Source organism: Amia ocellicauda, chromosome 22 (assembly GCF_036373705.1).
Source record: "Amia ocellicauda isolate fAmiCal2 chromosome 22, fAmiCal2.hap1, whole genome shotgun sequence".
NCBI classification, from domain to species: domain Eukaryota; kingdom Metazoa; phylum Chordata; class Actinopteri; order Amiiformes; family Amiidae; genus Amia; species Amia ocellicauda.
Genome location: NC_089871.1, coordinates 3,225,176 through 3,246,817, shown reverse-complemented (window position 1 = coordinate 3,246,817; position 21,642 = coordinate 3,225,176). Strand labels below are relative to the sequence as shown.

The window sequence follows — 21,642 nt, the reverse complement described above, 5'->3', positions numbered from 1 at the left end:
TCATGTGCATGGCTTAGTACATGAATTCATTGCTGCTAAACTCAAATGCTCAGTGGCATTTGATTATGGCAGACACCATTTATTTATTTATTATGTTATTGTTGTTTTTTGTGGAACACACACACTCACACACAGCAGATTAAAAGTCCTTGAGTTGCAGTGCGTGATTCACTGCTTGTATAATTTATGCCTTTCCTTTTGCATGTATAATATGCCTCTTTGATTTAGCGATTGTCAAGGCAGTTTTTTTTTGCGAGGAGCCCAGGGGATGGGAGTGGAGGGGAGAGTGGTAGGTAGGGAAACCTCAACTTTGCACTGATAGTAGCTGCAGACCACCGAAGTACACCTTATGATAGGAATCTTGTTCTTGATATTGATGGCTTGGAATGAGCTCACCTTGCATAAGCAGCATCCCCTATCTGTGTTCGCAAACAGAGAGTGACTCCTTGGCATAGCCTTGATCTACGCACTCTCTATGGAGCTACAGGTCCCTCCCAACACACAGTAGAGAAACGTAAGTAGATGAACACTACTGGTACGGAGACACCGCAGTGCTTTGTTTTTTCCAATGAATACAAGGAGTTATGGCAGCTCTAGGACTGTGCCAGGCCGAGTTTGCAACTGGAGCAGAAAGCAGATGGTCCTGAACGAGCGCACATTCAAATTATTTGGTGACTTTAACGGGGGAAGGGAAGAGAGTCAGATTGACCTAAATATTACCCATTTAGCATGGCACTGCTCTCCCCGGGCTCGCCAATCAATCAATGCAGTCAATCGTTCTGCACAGTGGTTAAAGAAGATTAATAAACGAGATAAGGCCATCCAAGTCTAAGGTTTTAATTAGAGCGCCCTGCCGTCTGCAGTGCTCTAGGCAAAGTACCATTCTGTAGCTCACCCTCCCCTCCAAAAAAACCCCAGACCAATTTTCAGCCGTGATGCTGGTACTAAAAGTGCTTTATCACTGTCAATTGGCGTGTAAAGGGAATTTGATAGATGTGACAATATTATAAGGAAATTATCTGGTTATCTGATTGTCTTCCACATCTTTCTTCTGGCACTATTTTTTAATTTTTACAGAACAGAGGTGAAAGAAAATAAAATTAATATAAAATGGTCATGCTTTACTTTGAAGGGCATCCACTAATTATTACTAGGTAATAAATAAGTTAATAAATAGACTGATCAGACCTTCTATAAGCCAGAGCACTAAAAAAACCTGAAATAGCAGACATCGACAAGCTGTGACTTGATATGGTACATCTATCCACACTGGGTACAAAACAATCGTGGCTCCGGTTTATAGAATTCTGTAATTCTGAAAGAATGATAAAAAAACAACAACAACAAAAGCAATAGCAACCGTACAAATATTCAAATGGTCTTTGTTGTTATATGGATATGCAAATGTGAGGGTGAATTCATAGCTGTTGAGATAAGACACCTGCGAAGAGTGGAGGAGCAGAAAAGCCTCATAAAATTGAACTTCAAAGGATTGAAATATAAAATGCAGATGATGGTCTTGAATAGTTTTGCATAATCAGACAGTGAAACTGATTTGACTAACAAATCATCTAGGGGGTCGTGTTTTTCTCCCCCCTCCGTTTGTCGAGGTTTTTACAGAGTAGCGCAGTACGGGGTGGTCTGTGACTGCGACCTCCGGGCCACATATCGGTAACTTTCCACAGACGATGGTCAACCCAGCAGGTGCAACGCACCTGCCGACAAATGGGTATGAAGCATAGGAGCCTATAAAAAGGAAACTCTGTGAAGTACCACAAAGGGGAAACACCAGGAGGGGGCCATGAGAGCTATTTGAGCAAATGGAGACCGGACAGCAGTGACCGTTGTTTAGCAGCATGACCATTGTTTGTTTTGAGGATCCAAACAGGCGTTTGACTGGACTGGATGTTGCCACAATTACAGCTACGATCCCTACTCCTGAAATACAACAGCAGCTTTGGATAGTGATTCGTATTCTAACACAGAGTAGTGTGTACATGCTTGGGTAAACCATTTAGTAGCCCTAAGGTAGATAGGGACTTTCTCCCCATGTCAGTACCCTACACTGTGGCTAGATTTCGTTAAGCAGGCTCCTGTCCACTCACCCATATTCACGGCAACCCACTCCCAAGACACCCCTCTGAAACCCCTGACTGTGTCCCATATATGTCAATGGAATGGAGTGCATTTGAAAGCATGCTGTTGAAAGAAAATCTAACCATTTGCCTGGAGAGACAAGTATACTACAGTGAGGGAAGAAAGTATTTGATCCCCTGCTGATTTTGTACGTTTGCCCACTGACAAAGAAATGATCAGTCTATAATTTTAATGGTAGGTGTATTTTAACAGTGAGAGACAGAATAACAACAACAAAATCCAGAAAAATGCATTTCAAAAAAGTTATACATTGATTTGCATGTTAATGAGGGAAATAAGTATTTGACCCCTTCGACTTAGTACTTGGTGGCAAAACCCTTGTTGGCAATCACAGAGGTCAGACGTTTCTTGTAGTTGGCCACCAGGTTTGCACACATCTCAGGAGGGATTTTGTCCCACTCCTCTTTGCAGATCCTCTCCAAGTCATTAAGGTTTCGAGGCTGACGTTTGGCAACTCGAACCTTCAGCTCCCTCCACAGATTTTCTATGGGATTAAGGTCTGGAGACTGGCTAGGCCACTCCAGGACCTTAATGTGCTTCTTCTTGAGCCACTCCTTTGTTGCCTTGGCTGTGTGTTTTGGGTCATTGTCATGCTGGAATACCCATCCACGACCCATTTTTAATGCCCTGGCTGAGGGAAGGAGGTTCTCACCCAAGATTTGATGGTACATGTCCCCGTCCATCGTCCCTTTGATGCGGTGCAGTTGTCCTGTCCCCTTAGCAGAAAGACACCCCCAAAGCATAATGTTTCCACCTCCATGTTTGACGGTGGGGATGGTGTTCTTGGGGTCATTCCTCCTCCTCCTGGGCTGAACACATTGCAAGAACTATCAAAGAGGGACAAAGGAAGCTACTGAATGGTTCCCAAGAGATGTAGAAATACCTAGAAGAGCACCACCTAACCCTTGTGCATGTGTGTGTATGTGTGTGCATCTTGCATTTGCATTTTGGTGCGAATACACGTGAATCAAATGTATATATTCAAAATAGTGTGCTGAAATGGATAACAGAAAGGGACTGCAGTCCATATTTGCTCAAGTTATTCAGTGCAATTTGTTGTGAATAATTTAGCACTGAACCTATAAATACTACAACAATACATGGACAGTCATAACTTGTGCATTTTCACCTAGTTTACATCACAGTTTTTCAGTAAAGAAAAGAAAAACTATGCTGCAATAGTGCAGCTACAGCTAATGTACTCTTGGATTAACCCCGATTTGGACCAAGGTTTTACTACGCTGGTCCTGGCGAGCCTCAGCCCTGCAGGTTTACAGGGAGCCTAAAATAGCCAGAGAAGAAAAGCTCTGAAAGAGATGTCAGCTTGTGCTAATTAGGCACCTAAGTGTTCTAATTTAAATCACTTGGAGCTCAGCTGCAGCTAAAATCAGAACGAAGTGTGACTCGCGAGAACCAGGCTTGCTGTAATAGATCCATGTATGTATTTGTAATAAAATGTAAAACACATCCATGCTAAATGAGGTGGAGGGTCACAATGCACTGCTCCTGAATCGCAAGTGTGCGATAGAAAGCAAAATAAGACAATATGTGTTTGTGACCTGATCTATCGAAGGGCGTGAATCATCGCAGTGATGTTGAGAACAGCTGAAGTGTGCCAAAGGGCAGAGAGGGATCATGGGAGAAGCAGGGGTCTCTATAAAGTCTCCCCCAGCACACTGCAGTGCAGAAGGCATGGTGGTAGCAAAGGGTTAAGCGCAGGATGAGCTGAGTGCCGGTGTGAGTGTCAGCCAGCCTGCCTCCGTCAGCAGGTAGAGCGCCTGGTTGGAGTGCAGCTGGGGAAAAGGCCAGAGGATAAATATTTGATTAAGGAGGAAGTCTGTCACTGCAGGACACTCAGCGGGTAGGAGAAGCCCCCTCCCTGCCCCCATCCAAGTCAATATAGAGTTCACCAGCAGTGGGCGGTAAATTAGAAAGCCCCAGTGCCAAGTGATTTTTGACATAATGAAATAATGCTTTCAAAACAGTCTAAATGTAACCATTCCTAACATCATCTGTATCCCTAATTAAACCTTGGAGGTACTATAGTATAAAGGCGTAGCTCACATTAATCTTAAAACTTTAAGCTCTTTATCCTCTTTGAGAAGAAGCACCATAAAGAAATCTACGCAGTGTGTACTTTAATTACACTTAATTCACTTCAAGCTCGCATTAGCAGTACAAGAGTTCAACAGCAGCATTAAACAGATTTTTATAGAAACAGAATTACCCTATTTATATCCCTCAGAGCACAGTAACATAGACGTACATTAAGTATACGAAAAATCTAAACAAATGTCTCTTTACAATATAGCAATGTAAAAAAAAATTACATAAAAATGTAATGTGGACACTTATTTTATCAAATATTCTAACCCACTTCTCAAGGCAGGGGCAGAAGTATCAAGTGTACACCGCCAATGAATCGCTGTTCAACACATTCCCAGTGAGATGTCTCCCTCTAATGGGCAGAAAGCATACTGTCATTTAATGTAATGAGCACATTTTCAGTATTAATTATTTTTTATCCAGGGCGACAATTGTTTCAAAACATCACATTATTTTTACGTGCAATTACCCATTTATACAGCTGGTCTCTAAATCAGCAACTGCTTCATACCTGCGCAAAATACAATTAATTAGGCAAACCGTTAGTGAACTGATTCAAACCAAACGTTCTCGTGGCCCTCCAGACCAGAGGACAGCTACCCCATGAGAAGGGATGAGTTTTCAGCCCAAGTCTAGAATAGACGCCCACCGCCAGGAGAACAACCTTCACATTGAACCAAGAGCAGGGGCCTCAAATTGCAGACCGCTGTGATCCCCAGCTACTTCATTGGTCTGATGTGCTGATTAACTGGGTGAATTGAATATTTCTCTACAGACTTGCAATTGTCTTCAATCAATACACTTATATTTAGAATTTTGGATAGAAAATAAATAAATTCCTTATGTCCCTATACTTGTCCCTGACTATGGCTAGATCCTTGAGAGGCAGAACGGATTTCTTTTAACTTGATTGTTAATTTAAATGGCAGTCGAAGGTTTTCACCCCCCTCCCTTAACTCAGTTATCTTGAATTGTTGGTGTTCTCCCGACTACAATCAATGCTCATCTAACTCTAGAAAATATAACTGGTGAAGAGGAAGAGCTAAATTAACTATTTACTACACTAATTGAAGCACAGCATAACATTGTTTCAGATGAGCAATGAGAGTTCCAAAAAAACATACAATGAATCTACTGGATCAGTGATTTGAAGCCCAATCTACCAGGAAGAGAAACATTCGAAGCCCTCGGACTGTTGGGACAATCCATTCCAAGACCCAGAGTCACTTTGAGGGATATTTTTGAATCCAGTGTGGATAATTCAGAATTTTGCCAATATATTGTGTTTTCCTCATGAGTTCTTCGTTAAGAGCGTGAAAGCTACAGAGCACCTTGCAAGTTAAAAAGTTATTTAAAACAAAGGTATGTTTACCCAGCTGCACCTCCTAGGGGAAAGATGAGAAAAGGACATCAACAGAAATGAAGCAAGCCAGCCAGCACAGTTTCATATTTTATTCGAGACACTGGTTGCAGACATTGTAAGCCATTTTTCTTTTAAAAGCAAAGTGCTAGAAATTATTTTTACAAAATTAAAAAAAAGAATTGAAAAACCTAGATTTTCTGTTTTACGCGTTTATTTTTTATTTATTTTTAAATCTCTCTGTTGCCAGTAAAGATTGAAGACTGGCCTATACAAAATAAAATCTCGAAACCAAAGGAAAAGTCGCTATCTTCTGTGCACATAACTTGCACCTGCCAACACAAACAATAATAGAAAACAAAAACGACCTGGCAGTCGCCAAGCGTCTGCTGAAAATGTTGCAAACCTTCCTTTGTAGTTCAAGAAAAATAAAACAAAATAAAAACGAGCGTTAGTGACAGTCCCGAGACGCCTAATTTTCTCTTACCAAGCTTAGTATTCTTTTCGGAACCGATGTAAAAGCAAATAAGGTCGATAAACAGCACAAGATGGGCCGATTTCACACAAGCAGCTATTTGGCGACTGGACTTACACCGACTCACGGGAGCTTCGTCAGCTCACATTGCCTTTGAGGTCTTTTAAGCCACTTGGTTCACTTAACATACAAAAGGGTTCGAAAATGCGGAGGTCCAGCACTAGCATGTATTAGCTGCTTATAACGTAAAAAATCCTCATTTATGCTTGAAACTGGGCTGCCGAATCTAATCGGCAACCATCTTCCTTGGCTTGACTTAAGTAACTGAATTTCCAGACAACAAGCTCAACGCAGAGACATCTTTGCACTTACGAGACAAAATACGAGGAAAATTAATAACCTTGATTGTTTTTTCTAGGGTGCATGAATATGAATCGCAGCCGATTCTGCTTTGGCTAGATGGACACCATTGTTTAGCTCATGGTCTTGAAGCAAAATGGAGCAGAACCTGCAATAGGAAGAGAGCGGTCTGAGCCAAGAACGATGCACCGTTCCGAGTCATTAAGCTTTAGATTTTTCCTTCAGTTTCTTTTCCTTATTGCTGCCACATTGAGAAACGAACAAAAGTTTTCGAAACACGTTGGCTTTGTTGAACTAACTTCATGCACAATGGTTGGAGCCTGTTGGGGGAGTAACTGCTTCGATGCGCCAAGAGTTTTACCCCAGATCAAACACTTGCTGCCAATTTTCTGAAAACAACGTTGGAGATCTGGAGGGGCAGATGTGAAGAGAGATCAGACGGGGAAATCTGTATTTTTTCTACTACAACTTCAGCTGAACCTTCGTACCGCACCAAAAAAAAAAAAAAAAAAGCTCTCATCTCTGTGGGGGTGTGCAGGCTTTTCAACAAGGATTTTGCCTCCACTACCAAAGTGAGCGTTACTTTTTGTCCGGCTGTTTTTGAAGCAGGTGCAAAATCCAGATGTTTCATAACTTTTAGACACTGAGCAGAACGTGTAGAAGCAAAGCGCAGAAGAAAAAGGCCTCCGACTCATATACAATCCCCAGGCAGCAGCAGCAGCAGCTTTGGTTTACAAATCAGATTTCACAACACCGTATCCCCTACAAATCTGTGCCCCGTAAACACTCCAACGGAAAGGAAAATAAATATGCAACACCTTCAAATTACTACAATTCCATATTGCATTTCCCCCCTCCCCCCCTAAGGTTTCATGTTCGTCAAATGGATCTCAAACCCCCATTAAAAAAGAAAAAAACTATACAAGCGCAAGCTGGTGTGATTTTAAAATAATTCTTAAGCATTTTAATGACAAGAACAAGAACAAAAATCAAAATAAAGATTAAAATTTGACGGTCATTTGAATCGAGTTACATTGGTTTGAAACTTGCAGGACATGTTAATGATAAAGAAAAGAAAAACTAATACATTTATATTCCATTGCATTTGTGGAGAACGAACACAAGACTGAGCTGAATGCTTCTGCTCTTGAAGACTTTTCAAATTCAAATGATTTTACAAAAGCAAAGAAAATCTTACTGCCATTGCCTTCTGCGATTTTAGTAACGTGTGCAAACTTGACATTCTGCAGATGCGTTTGGTTGAAAAACATGATAAAATCAGATGCATTACGGAGCTGCAAAGCCAATAAGAATGAAGACAGGCAAAATATGGACATTGTGAATGTGAAGAGAAAAATGTACTTGGCACCAAAACAAAAAAAATCCACAGCCTACTTTTTTGCGTTTCTTTATTACACCGGCGATTCTTTGCTTAGCAGCTGTGCATTGAGATTTGTAGTTTAGGTTTTCATATGCACATTTTTCCCCCCCCCTTATATAATCTTGATTATATATATATATATATATATATATATATATATATATATATATATATATATATATATATATATATATAAAACACTACACTGTGAAATCTTGACCTCTCAGAATGTGTCGCACCCCCACCCCCATAACCGTCACAGGAGGCACTGACAGTAAGCCACAAAAAACAAAAAAAGAAAGAGCACAGCCCACAATGCAAAATGGCTAAAGTTTTTTTTTTCCCCCCTCACTGTGGATGGGGGTGGGGAGAAGAAAACAGTTCACATTGCAGAAGATTGTTTGGGGGTGAGCATTCCTTTAATAATATCCATTTAGGTAGCATTCTCCTCAAAAACACACCCCGATTTAAATCAGATCAGGAACTGTGCCTTGCTTAACATAACCTAATGGGGGGCTCGCGCACAGCACCACCAATGACCAGGCTATGAGAATATGCTTGCACAGGGGGTAAAACACCTATTGGTGAACCCCAGCAAAAGAAGTGTTATTGAAGCTTTATGACATTCCCCCCCTCTCTGAAATTGCCAACAATTAAAAGAAAACTAAAAAACAATACAAATGGGAACAAGGAGGAGACTGCAGGAAAATCAGTGTGAAACCCTGAAACTGGGCACAAAATCCCAAACCACTGCAGCCAGACCCTAGAAGTACATATTCTGTCCATACTGAAATCCAGGACTGATTTGCAAAAACAAAAACTTTAAAACCAAAAAACTAAAATATAGATGTTTGCATCTGACCAGTCTGCACTGAATACGATTCAGCCTTTAATTCAAATATTGAAGTGACTGATTAAAATTTCCTTTCCAACGATAATGTAACAATTAACCATTTTAAAAGGAAAATGCCATGATTAAGACCCCCCCCTAATTATTAAAAGTAGTTCTCTATGCTACATTGCTAACAGCAGTGAATATTTAAATACTCTGAAACTTATTAAATGTTTTGCCCTGATTGTAGTTTTTATATATATATATATATATATATATATATATATATATATATATATATATATATATATAGCTATCAAAGCTTTCTAGTGTCTCTAATAAATGCAAAAAAAAAGGCAATTTACTGATTAATAGTGCCACTCTGAAGCCTGACTTTTCAACAGAAAGTGGAAATCAAAACATGGCACAAAAGGTGTACAAAAAAAAAACAAAAAACAGTCATATCTAGTGATGATAAAGTTGATCACTTTTTATTGCCTTTAAACAAAAGCGACCTGATCATTGTACATTGTAAGAGTTCTTCGTTACATACAGGGAAGCTGCGTATCACTAATCATAGCAATCTGCAGGCCACATACACTCCGGTATAAGATGGGAACTATTAGCTTCTATAGGACTCCCATGGCAAGACAAAGTGTCTCCATAGCAGAAGGCAGAAGGCAAAGCCCAGTAAACGGACAGCAGGATCCCACCTCCTTGCACCCTTCTTACTCATGGGTTAAAGGGACTCAACTACAAAAGAGACCAACCATTAAATAACCAGTCACTTTTCACACATTCACTCACTTCCATTCAGTCATTTAAAAAGGTGTTCTTACTAAACCCCCCCGCCCCCATCCCCAATTCATCTGGGGACGTGTCAAACTCGCACAGAACTGTATTTGGTTTTCAGGCTACAATGTGATAATTAATAGAAGTAAAAACATAATCTCTCTGATTAAACAACTTTTTGCATTCTGCTCCACTTCAGTGCCCAACAGCAAATGAACGGCAGATAAAGTGTACACATTAACAAAATTAGATTAGACTCAAATAAGTGCTTTTAGATTTTGGGGGAATGAAAATAAATACGTTTAGAAAGTTCCCCAACACACAACCACTCCCCATTAGTCTTGAAACATTGGAACCGCCAGTATTAGACCTTGTTTGGATTCACACTGAAAGAGACTAATCTACTTTGATTCCTAACTCTCGTCTCTATGTTGCAGTAGACAGGACCACCTGGGGAGCAGGCGGGATCCTCTAAGTCTCTGTCTCAGACAGCGTGTTCTTAGTTACACCATTGCAGTGCTTATTACCACACATTTGTTTGTCTGTGTGTAAACCGAATGCTTAACACACACAATTCTCTACTTCTATCTCACGCCACCCCACAGCTATGGAATAGGAACTCCTCACTTTCAACAGTTGCCATTTCAAACCAGAGCAGAGTAAAAACAAACAAAAAAGGCAGACCGTGGCACTTTGAAGGAGTAATACAAATAAAATTACGCTATATTATGCATTCACACAAGATGCTATTTCTTCTGGACATCAGGGGGACCATTTTGATAAATACTGTAATGTAAGTGTACACAGGTGCATTAAAACAGAAGGAATAAAGTACTTTCTTACAGGAGGCATTGAGGATACCGATTAGCTAGCTTTAATAGCTTGCTTCAGTCACTTTCTATCCAAAACCTAATTATTTTGGGGGAAAACCAGTTCCCTCAACACCTTCCTGACAATTTTAACAGCCACTGTCTTGGAGCCAAGGCACTCCCAGGCTCTGTGGAGGTGAGGGGGACAGAAATGCTTTTTCTTTATTTCTTTCATTAAGCAGCTTGTGTGTTCAGTGGATGGCACTACAGCACGACTGAACCAGAACGACCGTCTCAGTGCTGGTTTTCCTGACAAAGCACCTGCAAGCTGAAACTTGAAATGCCAAAGACGCACGAGGATTCACAACGCCCGATACGGAGATTACTTTTGAAAGCGCATACTGATCCTAGATCTCTTTAAATGTCAGACAATCGAACCCGCGAGAGCGTTGTTTTGTCTAAACCGACTCAATCAGCTATAACGCGCCAAGCGGTTACCTCAGCACTCCCTCCGAGAGAAAGGGGGTGGATTACAAGCATTGGAAATGTAACGGAAACTGGTGCAAAACCTCTCGATTATGGGAGAGCCTTTCCATTTTGGTGAGGACATATTAAACCATGACATTTGAAAAGATAACATTGACAACAATACTTAAAGAGCTCACAATACCAAACCGGTGCTTTGTGGCTCTCGGGGGGGGGGGGTAGGGGGATGGGAAGGAAACACTGCCACCATCTTGACTTCAGGATCTCTTTTCTATGTGTTTTGGTATCATGTATCACAAGTCTACAGGTTAAATAAAGAACGATACATTTATTCAACAGCAACAATTTAGTTAATTAAAAGTGCATCAGAATCAGTCTTTCATAGGCCAAGTTAAACGCAATGCAAATCAGTAGGTCTATTTTTTGGCAATATAACTTCCTATTGATCAAATCATGGCTTTCCTAATTCTACCTGAGTGACACTGATTTTTGGGGATTTTTTATTTAAATTTTTTAAAACAGCCCAAAGCGATTCTAAGCAGGGGGTGATTTTTTTTTTTTATTTTTTTTTTGTGTAATGTTTTTTATTTTTTTTTATTTTATTTATTTTTTTAAAGTGTGTGTGTGTGTGTGTGTGTATTATATATATATATATATTATATATATACACATACATACACACACACATAAATAGATATATGTATTTATAAAAAACAATTAGTTTATATAAAGTGCTAATCAGTTTAATCAACTCAATTGAACTGAAAAACAAATATCTAAAATCTAAAACTCTGCTCGCAAACCGCACAATAAAATCTGAGAAATGACAAGTGGAAACCGGGAAGGTAAAAACCCCGCTGCACAGTTGAAGGAATTGCCCCTCTGCGGAGATCAGACTTGCGGAAGTTTTCCTTCAGAACTCCCTTTCTAGATGTTACAATCTTTTCTCTGTGTTCTTTCCTGAAGAAAGTCTCACCCAAGGCTTTTACACAATGTCTGAGTTAAGAACCACATTCTCTCCATGTTGGTCTAAATTTGCTCTCAATTAGTGAGCCTTTTCTGATTTCCGTTATTCTTGAGCAAACTGTGGCCTAGTTCAGCGGTCCTTCACACACACCCCTAATTAGTGCTTGTTCACAGGTCTGCCACAGCTGAGGCGACGTTCAACAATTTCACCAGAATGTTGATTAAAAAAAGAAAGGGTATGCGTCCGCTTACTATAACTACACAAAGACAATGGTATGACTAGGCATTGCTCGGACGGTGAGAAAAAGCAGAACATGGGATAAACTCAGTTGCATATGGAGACCGAACTCAAAACCTTGTAAAAATGGACCCGACAACTGTTAAACTCTTGTCATAACCCCACTGTCCATTAATCTTTCTGGAAATAGTCTAGTGCGTTTTTCAAAAGTGGATAAAAAGTGGCTTTTATAAGGTTTAAAAATACGCAAAACAATACAAGAAGAATCAGTCAAACCCTGTCCCCCAATCGTGCGCACACACACTCACACCAAGTCCCGCTAACCAGGAGGCGCCACGTTCGGATGGTATGGAAAGATTCAATGGATCAAAGCTCGAAGTGGACTCTCCTGCCCGGGGTTAATTACATACATACTGTGTTTCAAACAGGGTAGAGGTTTGCAACGGCTTACTTGAGACAGATAAACCAACAAAGACAAAGAAAAATATTCAGATAAGCTGAAGACACTGGTAACACCTAAAGCAAAGTCAGGGCTTCTTGGTTTTGTTTAAAATCCCAAAACATCTCTCTAAAACTGCATGTCATGTTGCTCCGGTTGTTGGCTCCTCTCTTCTCATCTTCTGGGGTTTTTCCTTCCGGTTTCCGAGTTAAATAAAAAAATACATTTAAGAAAAAAGAAAAAGAAAAGCATTGCCAACCAAAGATGTCCAGCAAAGTCATCTCCTCTCTGCAAGCAAATGTAAGACTTCTCAAGGCCTGACTCTTTATATATATTTTTTATATATATAATGATAGTTTTTTTTTTTTTTTTATAATTGCAGCAAGACAGGACACTCGATTCCTCCTGTCAATCATTTGTTTTCTATTTAGAAACTTCAAGGCAAGCTCTCAACTCATGTGATATATAATATATATATATCAAATTAGTGTGGTTCAAATTGATAAAGAAAAAAGCAATGATTGAGGCATCCCGTTATCAATTAGATTGTTTTTTCTGGACACCACAGAAGGCTCATGAAGTGAGATAAGCATACCCCCTGCAGAACCCCGCCCTCCCCGTTCCCCCTCCTCCATGTGACCCCACCAGTGGTTCCACAAGCCTGCGTCACAGCAGGAAACGTTAGGCCCAAGTGTTTTTGTTTGCTTGTTTGTTTGTTGCGGGTCAGCGAGCCCACAGCATGTTTCCACAAAGTCTTTCAGCCAGGATACTCTAGTCTGTACCAGAAGTCGAGGCTATCCTCTGAATGTGCGCAGGTCTGGGCTGTAGGTCTGCTGAGGCAGCTCCGTGAAACCACAGACTCTTCTTTACTTCCTCAGAAAAGCCTCTTTTTCTCCTTCCTTTTATCCCCTTTACCATTCCATTTTGACATTTCTCCCTTTCGTCCTCTCCAGTTCCTCGCTTTTTCTATTCCACATTGTAGTCTCTGTTGCAGGATACTCCTTCTTGGTTCCACTATGAAAGTGAAAGATTCATTTACGCATTGTATGTATTTCTTTTTTAAAGGAGCAGATATAACCTTCAGGCAGCTGTAGCTGCTGCGTTCAGGTAAAAAGCAGGCTAGTGTTCTCAAATCGCAACCTCATTGTCCTGGTCCATCCTTGGTTTTATTGTAATGGACTACTCTTTTTGGATCTGTGAGAGACAGAGAGAAACAGGTTCAGATTCCAGTTTAGTAGCCAGCAGTTTACCTTAAATGCAAGATAACCGCGTATCCTATTGGCCATTTTTACTTATTTATACTTTTCTCCAACTATAATCTAAAACAGCTATACATTATCCAGTCTCCCTAGGACTGCTTTTGAAACTGCAAGAGAGACAGGGCTCTAACAATTGTAATACTAACACAGGCTGGTTCTGCATTAATATTAACAGTACAGCACGACCGATACAGGTTTTTTTGGGTGTGATATAGATTGGGTGTTTATTGGTTTATGAGCCCGGTGTTTCTCAGTCGGTGTTTGTTTCACACGGTGCTCAGTTGTGTATGAGAATCACTGTGCAGTCGGAAACTTCCACCAGAAAACTAAAGCACCATAACCATGTTAAAAAATAATGGTAAATTATAATAACGACTGTAAAACCAAGTAAACGTATTTATTTACTGACGAAGGACTTTATGGTAATTTTAAAAATATTTAGCCAATAGTTTGAGAAAATATATCGGTGGAATATGTGCCAATATAGATATTTATTTTATCGGCCGATAATATTGGTGCTCCAATATCTGTCGGGCCCTAATTAGGAGGATGCAATATAAAATGCATTTCTGATTAACTGGTGACACCAGCTTACTTTGAGACTGAATATACATATTTTTACTTCATACAGAGCTACAAACATTGTTATAGATAAACTAACCTTTTACTACACTAGGACAAGAATCGATAAGGTAAGCAAATCACCCTGTTCACACATATACTATATAACATTAGCAGAAAATTAGCAGTCACAATTAATAAAGCCTTGCCTTGGCTATAGGCTACACAAGATCTGCACAACCCAAGTGTTATTTATTCTCCTGCATGAGCAAGACATTCGTTTCCTCACATTAAGAGGTCTAATCTAACAGACGCTGCTAATTCACAGAGCTGGTGTACGTTATAAACTCACCTATAGGAAAGAGAGGCTACATCGTTATATAAACTTACCTTGTTTTTGCAAACTCAAAATGTATTCCATTTCTGAAAAACAAGATGTGCCACAAATCAGAACATTGCACATTTATCCTGAACAAAACCCAAAATATATATTGGAAAAAAAGACATTTCCTACATGGTCACAAATTCCAACATTAAAGTGTTAGGAAATATTAAAATGTAAGTATATACTTACATCTGAGCAATTTCCAAGAAACTAGGGATAACGTTCTAAAAACAAGCATTTTAAAATGATAATGTATTAAACAATTCTGGAGGACGTTCAATTAAATCTATTTTGGAGTTTCTAATTTGATATGGGGTCAAATTCCCCCAAAAATAGGATTACCCCGAATGGCCCCAAAGATACATACAGTACCATTTTACATTTTCACAGCTGCTTGTGCACATTTCCCAGCACTTTCATAGTCATTGTCACTGTGGTTCAACAGCTTAAAATAGCCAGTAATATTTGAACCGAATTCTCTAATACAAGCATTGTTTTCGAAGGGGAAGGGGGGTGAACTGCTTTCAAAACCTTTAAGTATTTATTACATAGGAAACCACAAGAAAGATTTACTGTGGATGCAGGATCTTTTCCGAGTAACATTACCTTTAGTGTGATAAATAACAGCAGCTTTAAGATCAAACGACCCCAAGCTACACCTTCTGTCAAAGCCCTTCGGCTGGCCGTGCTCTTTGGCCTCGGCCATAACAGGGTTAGTTGGGGAGGCCTGCGGTGACTCAGCACCAAGGTCCTTAGAAGAAGCAAACACTATTGCACCTAGGGTCCCAGCTTCGCCTTTCTGGAGGTCCAGTTCGTGGGGCTGAAGCGGCGTGCCCCCCTCACTGACAAACGTTGCAGGGGAGCACACTTTTAAAACACTGCCAAGAGATTGGGGGCTAGTCCGTTTGTCCAGTTCATAGGCCTTGGGGAACAACGGCCGCTCCCGTCCCAAGAGCAGAGCCTCGGAGGTCAAGGCGGCGGTACACTCCCCCTGGAACGTCACCTCGGCCATCTTGCCCTCCACCGCCGACCGCCCCGGTGCCCCCTCGGGCCCCACGCTGGGCTCGTTGATGAAGGACAGCCCCCACTGGTTCTGGAAGATCTCCCCCAGGGCTTTCTGATGTGTCTGAACAGCAGAGAGAGCCACGGCGTGGGCACTGGGGAGCCCGGGTTGCATATTGGAAGGGGTCAAAGGGTAAACGAAAAGGTTGGATTTCCTCTGTTCACCAGTGACGGCTGAAGGGGTAGGGGCGTTGCCGCTGCTGTTGTCAGGAGATGAAGCTACATTCTCACCCCCCGTGAGTGAGGAGCCTGGCGGTACAGTACTAGCAGCAGAGACGAAGAGGGCCCCGGCCAGGGAGCATGCGCTTGCGTCTCCCGAGACCGGGCCGTTGGTAAAACTAGCCCCAGAGACCGTTTTCATAGCAGACATGGGAACTTGTGACAGTCTTGCAGGCACCTGGGTGTACTGGGGCTCCCCTGTGGCCTGGGCTGCTTTGTTAAGGTTCTCCTTTACTTTGCTTGCATAACTTATCTTGGGGACGATCTTGGCGCTACTATTGTCCACGGGAAACACAGGGGGAGGTTTGAATAAAGTCCACGAGTCCTCTTTTGAACTCGTGGAGGCCGTGGCAAGCTTTGCTTTACCAGGCCTCTCGTCGAATTTTTTACCAGCCGTGCCCGCAGCCTTACTGTCCGAGTTTTTCCTCTGCAACTCGCCCGTCAGCCCCACGGGCACTGCCCCCGCCCCTCCGGCAGCCACAAGCGGCACGGCCTTTGCCCGGGCAGCTCCAGACAGGGGGTCGGCTTTGGCAACGGCTTTGGGTCCATCCAGCCGCATGCTCGCCACTTTTTCGGCAAGTTCCACGTTGAAAAGTTCTGACTCCGGCTTAGGACCAGGTGCTCCCTGCTGCATGGCTTTCTCGGGCAGAACAGTCACATTCTCCAGGCTGCGGACGCTGCTGCGCCTGGCTTTCCTCTTCTTGGGTGTGGTGTATCCGCTCTCTGAGCCGCTGCCATCGTTGTCAGGCACCGGCTTGATTGGGAAACCGTTCGTAATGTAACCAGCGTTAAGTGCCACGACTCCGTTCAGAATCATCACAGACTCCTTCTTATCCATCGATTTGCCCTCCCGAGATTTAAAATCCAAGGGTTTGTCATTCTTGCTGTCCATACTGTTCTTATGATTAGACCCGGATTTACTCCCCACTTTAGGGAGAGTGGGAACCGCCCTTCCTGTCGGTTTGGGTTTGAAGTTGGCGTCTGCTAGTTGTCGGCCGCCATTTCCAACACGGGTACAAGGCAGGTTGATCGACACGTTCACAGAAAGAATCTGCTCCTTCTCTGTAGTGCTACCGTTTATTTTTCCATTGCCTGAGAAAAAGGACAAAAGAGAGAAAATAATTAAAGGGCTGATAACCAACAAATCGAGGCAATATCTTTTTTTCTCTCCCCCCATGTTAATTACTACCCCCACCTCCATTAAAGAAAGTCAATTGGCTTTGAATCCGTTTGCTACTGCTGCAGGCCTCATCTTGGGCTGCATTCACACTAGACGTGGCAAAGTTTCTGCCGGAGCACGTAACACAGCAATGGGTGTTTAGACTGAGACTGGGAGGTGGCAGACAGCCAGACAGTGACTGAGGTGTACTTGCATCTAAAACTGAATACATAAAAACCAAAGACGAAATCAGCGTGACTGTGAATAGATACAATTAGAATGTGAAGTTTTCTCCAGGAAAAAATTATCTGCCTTTAAAATAGAGATGCATTCTTTCCCCATTCTAAACATGATTTATTACAATGCGGTAATGTTGAAGTGCTATTGTACAATTTAGGCATGTAAATGTGAAGTTAGAGATTAAACGTTTTTAATAAAAACACTACTGGAAAAGCCCAGCTGCATACAGAGGGAATCATTCTCTGTCCAAATTAATGGTTTCAATAATGTGATATTCAAATATTAACAGAACTGTAACCGATCATTCATCTGGTAGGTATCCAGATATTACCGAAGTTCTGATACATCACAAAGATGTTAATAAAAATGAATTGTACAAAGCTGTTACCAAGATCCCATGACCCTCTCTACATTTGTCCTTATATGGTAGCTCTCGTTTATTAAACTAATTTCAAAAACAAGTACAACAAAAAAGTCTGCACAACTTTTGCAAATAAAGGTCTACGCTTCTCTTGAGAGTTTTGCCATAATGTTAAGAGCATTTACATTTAATCTGTATTACTATTCAGTAGTCTATTATCCCAACTACTATTTAAGTAGTCCAGCATGGAACCTGCTGGCAGATGAAAAATAAATGGACAGTCAATTCGAATGCTTAACTGGAGACGGACTGTACCAATGGATGGATCTCCACTTGAACAGACTGGACGATCTGGCGTTTGACCGCCCCTCTCACAGGGTTTATGTTCGTTTTGCCCCTCTTGTTGATTCAGCTTCTATTATTGGTCACCCTGTCTAATCCGGCAAACAGAGATTTGGTGGCAAACTTCTTGAATCTATATTAAAGCAAATAGGTCTTACATCAGGACATTATACTGATGGGCAAGAAGACATGGCATGACTGTGCCACAGATTTGATTGCTACACTTCCTGGCAGGAAACTGCAAGATGCTAGCCAGAATATATTTTAATTATGCTGCAAGTTAGCGCACCAAATTATCTTGGCAGAAACAGAAAACGCAAACCATGCTGATATACACTATCCTGTCAAGGTTTTTATGATTGTTTTAAGATAGGATACATGTAGCTAATTATCAGTGCATGTCAGTCTTTTTACTTTGATTCAGTAATGTGACCATTATTTGATTTGTAACTTTTCCATCAAGCTGGGACAATACAGAATGTCGTTTCAGCTGGAATCAAGAACAGGCCTTGGCACCTTCTGCATCTGTTTTGATACAAAAGTGTACGACCCTCGTCTTTGAGGATTGAATCAATAGGTGGTTATATTTCAAACTTCACGAGACCGTTCATTTTGCTCCTCTTGATGTTTGCACGATCTGAAAACAACTTTTCATATTCAGGAGACTGCCGCGGATAAAAAAACCTGTAGTCGCTAGTTCTGCTCTAGTTCTTTAGGCTCTTAAAAGACATGACCCCGTCTCAACAGACCAAAAGACACATTCAGCCTGCTTGCAGAATCTGTGGCCTGCCTGATCAGATTGTGGTGTATAACAGATCAAATCACCACTGCAGACACAAATGAAAGATTTGAAACTGCAGATGAAATAAATCAAACACCATGCCTGAACACAACGCTACCCCCTACGATAAACAGCCTACCTAAACACCACACGGATTACACAACCTGTGCAAAAGGGGAGCCCTGTGTGTGTCCATGAGTAATAAATAATATAAACTAATACATGCACAAAGCAGATTCTAGTAAACCACTGATAACTAGGTGCTTGCTATGAGAATGTATTATAATACATTGTGATGCTGTAGATAATTTAACAAGAAATTGTCATGATGAGAATTATTGGTACCCATGCACACACACTCTGAAACGCACGTCGCATTGGCACCTGATTTCAATGCAACCATCCCTTATGTGCCACAATCTCATTTTTAAAACACTTTACTTATATCACGTGAAAAGGGCTTAAAGTGATTTAAGAAGATGTGTGCATTAGACTTCAATATGCAAGTTTACAGACCACAGCTGGTTTGCTTCTCCCCCCTTTTCCCCAGTTGCCACCTTTGATTTCTTCAGCTGGGTTCTCGGGTGATTTGCACCGGCCCTGGTTTAGCTGTAACACACAATAACTGCACAAGCAGCACATTCTTCAGTCCAGCATACTACTCTTTTGAACTGATCGCCAACTCCTTCAATCTAAGACTGCTAATCAGGTTTCCTCCCAGGCCAAATAGCACGTTAAATGCCCAGCTTTGAAAGACAACTACAATATTGGAGTCATCATGAATAATCCAAGCTGGAGCAAATGAAGAAGCGAACCGCACATGCAGTAAGAACATGACCCACTGAAGAAAGCTGTCCTGGAAAGCAGAGAGGGGTGGCGGTGTCCACTGGGGCCTGGCTTCTTGATCTTTTTTTGTCACAGATGGTAAAACACACAAATCACTAAAGGGTGGCCAAATTTGGATATCAAAAAAGCTAAGTGGGTCAGTGGCATAAGTTAAGAAAAATCACATTGCTTTGTTTAGATCTACACTTGCCTACTCATCAGCAATGCAGTTTTGTCCTTTATACTGTGTATTTTTAGATCTTGCGTGTATATCAGTCTCTCTCTCTCTATAAACCTATTTATACACTTTTTTGAATGAATCATTAGTAAAATAAATAAATAGATAGATATCGCTCTGGGTGGGCTCCTGGCACGATCAATACCGCACTACTATGTAGACGTTTGTACTCCAGCAGGCTTTGGGTAACTTGTCAAGTCACCATGAACTGAAATGCATACATTAGCCGTTTTAAAATACGAATATGGGTGTATTTTATTTTATTTTATTTTATTTTGAATCACCGGCCCTCTGGTATGACCCCCCTCCCCTCAAGAACATTGTTGAAAGCAACAGGCCCACTACAGCCTCGGAGCCACCGGCTGATCTAAATCACGGAAAACACGCAAGTGCAGACGGATGCACCGCACCAGACATCGGCATCGGCCTGGCAACCTCCACCCGGGCGCCGGCGACGGATAATACACGTTTTAAGAGCATAAACACCGGGCTTCGGACTTTCCAACATGGCGGACAGGAAATGGCAACTGAGCGAAACCCAGGCAGGAACATTCCAGCGGAGCCGGCTGCTGCCGCTGCTGCTGCCGGGAGGCGAGGGCGCAAAACCGCCCGTTTTCTCAACTCAAACTCCCCCCTGCGCCGCCCCCAGCCCCGGCAGCAGCGACAAAACACCCCGGCGTGGCCCAGCGCCCGGCCGCCCGGCGCTCAAGCCTCTCGGAAAGGGCTGGGAATGGAGTGTGAAGCGGGTGAAACCGGCGCACAAGGTCAATCTCCATATCGCTCCAGCCGCGCCGCTCTCCCTCGCAGGCGGCTCCGCGGATGTCTACTCCCCTCTCCGGTCCCCCTCCGCAGCGGCGCTCGGCTTTATTATGTCGCTCGACGGTCACGCATTTAAAACCCCCGACCTGTTTTCTTCGCCTGCGTTTCCGGGTGCTGCTGCTGGTGGCGGTGGGGAGGCTCATTCTTCAGCGCTCGGGGGGCCCGGCTGCGGCTCCGGCTGCGCTCGGCTCCATGGTGGAAGCGGTGCTGCTGTGCCCTCACGCTGGGCCGCGCCTCCATTGAAGAGCACTGGGACGATCCCCGGCTCTCTCCCGTGTGCACCAGCGCTCACCGAGCGAGAGAGTGTGGCCACCGCGCCGCCGGCCAATCCGCGCCCAGCCAGCCGGGTCGGCCGGCCAATCAGCGCCCGGAGACTCGGGTCTGCTGCCCAGTCAACGCGGTTACGAGTCGGGTCTGCTGGCCAATCGACGCCGAGCGAGTCGGGTCTGCTGGCCAATCGGCGCTGAGCGAGTCGGGTCTGCTGGCCAATCAACGTGGGGAAGTTACTACCTTCTTAGTAGTCTTGTGCGAAAGGCTGCGCTGAGCGATGACGTCAGCAGGCAGGCAGTGCGGCTCCCCATGGAGGTGCTGCTCCCTCTAGGTTAGACACCAAATCAGCACTTTGACAAGCAGGAGTAGAGCAGGCGTGCTTTACTCCCACCCCACTGTTAGTCCAGAAAGTTCCCCCTATAGTGCATTTTCTAGATCCTGTGGTGTAAGCTTTGTTGAGTTGCAACCCCCATGTGGATTAGATTGCATTATTGTGTTTTAGTGTTCACACGTATTAGTGTAATGGAAGATGTCCTGTCAGGCCAGGGGAGTAATCATCTAAAGAAAGACTGAGCACGGTTTACTATATGATCATGGTATTATTATTATTATTATTATCGTCACCATCAGGCTGTTGCTTTAACCCGTGATACAGTAGCCGTGTGTGTCATGAGCGTCACGCATGTGTCTGTGACTCAGGATGCGCTCGTTCCTGAAGGT

General features: G+C 42.6%; 1 protein-coding gene across 1 annotated transcript; it reads right to left on the bottom strand.

Annotated features, from left to right (window-relative positions):
* Positions 1–5,700: 5,700 nt before the first annotated feature.
* nufip2 (nuclear FMR1 interacting protein 2) lies at positions 5,701–20,936 on the bottom strand. Its single transcript, XM_066696122.1, has 4 exons — positions 20,739–20,936; positions 15,213–16,979; positions 14,612–14,644; positions 5,701–13,595 (listed from the first exon to the last, which is right to left on the bottom strand). The coding sequence occupies exons 1-4, from the start codon at positions 20,890–20,892 to the stop codon at positions 13,543–13,545; spliced, it is 2,007 nt and encodes a 668-aa protein (XP_066552219.1). The 5' UTR covers positions 20,893–20,936; the 3' UTR covers positions 5,701–13,542.
* Between the last annotated feature and the right edge of the window lie 706 nt (positions 20,937–21,642).

Excerpts from the sequence above, each read along its gene's own strand:
- nufip2 (XM_066696122.1), bottom strand. The coding sequence starts at position 20,892 with ATGGAGGCGCGGCCCAGCGTGAGGGCACAGCAGCACCGCTTCCACCAT. Across the intron at positions 16,980-20,738 it reads AACGCAGGCGAAGAAAACAG|GCAATGGAAAAATAAACGGT; the intron begins GTCGGGGGTTTT and ends CCTTTTTCTCAG. Across the intron at positions 13,596-14,611 it reads TTTGAGTTTGCAAAAACAAG|ATCCAAAAAGAGTAGTCCAT; the intron begins GTAAGTTTATAT and ends TGTCTCTCACAG.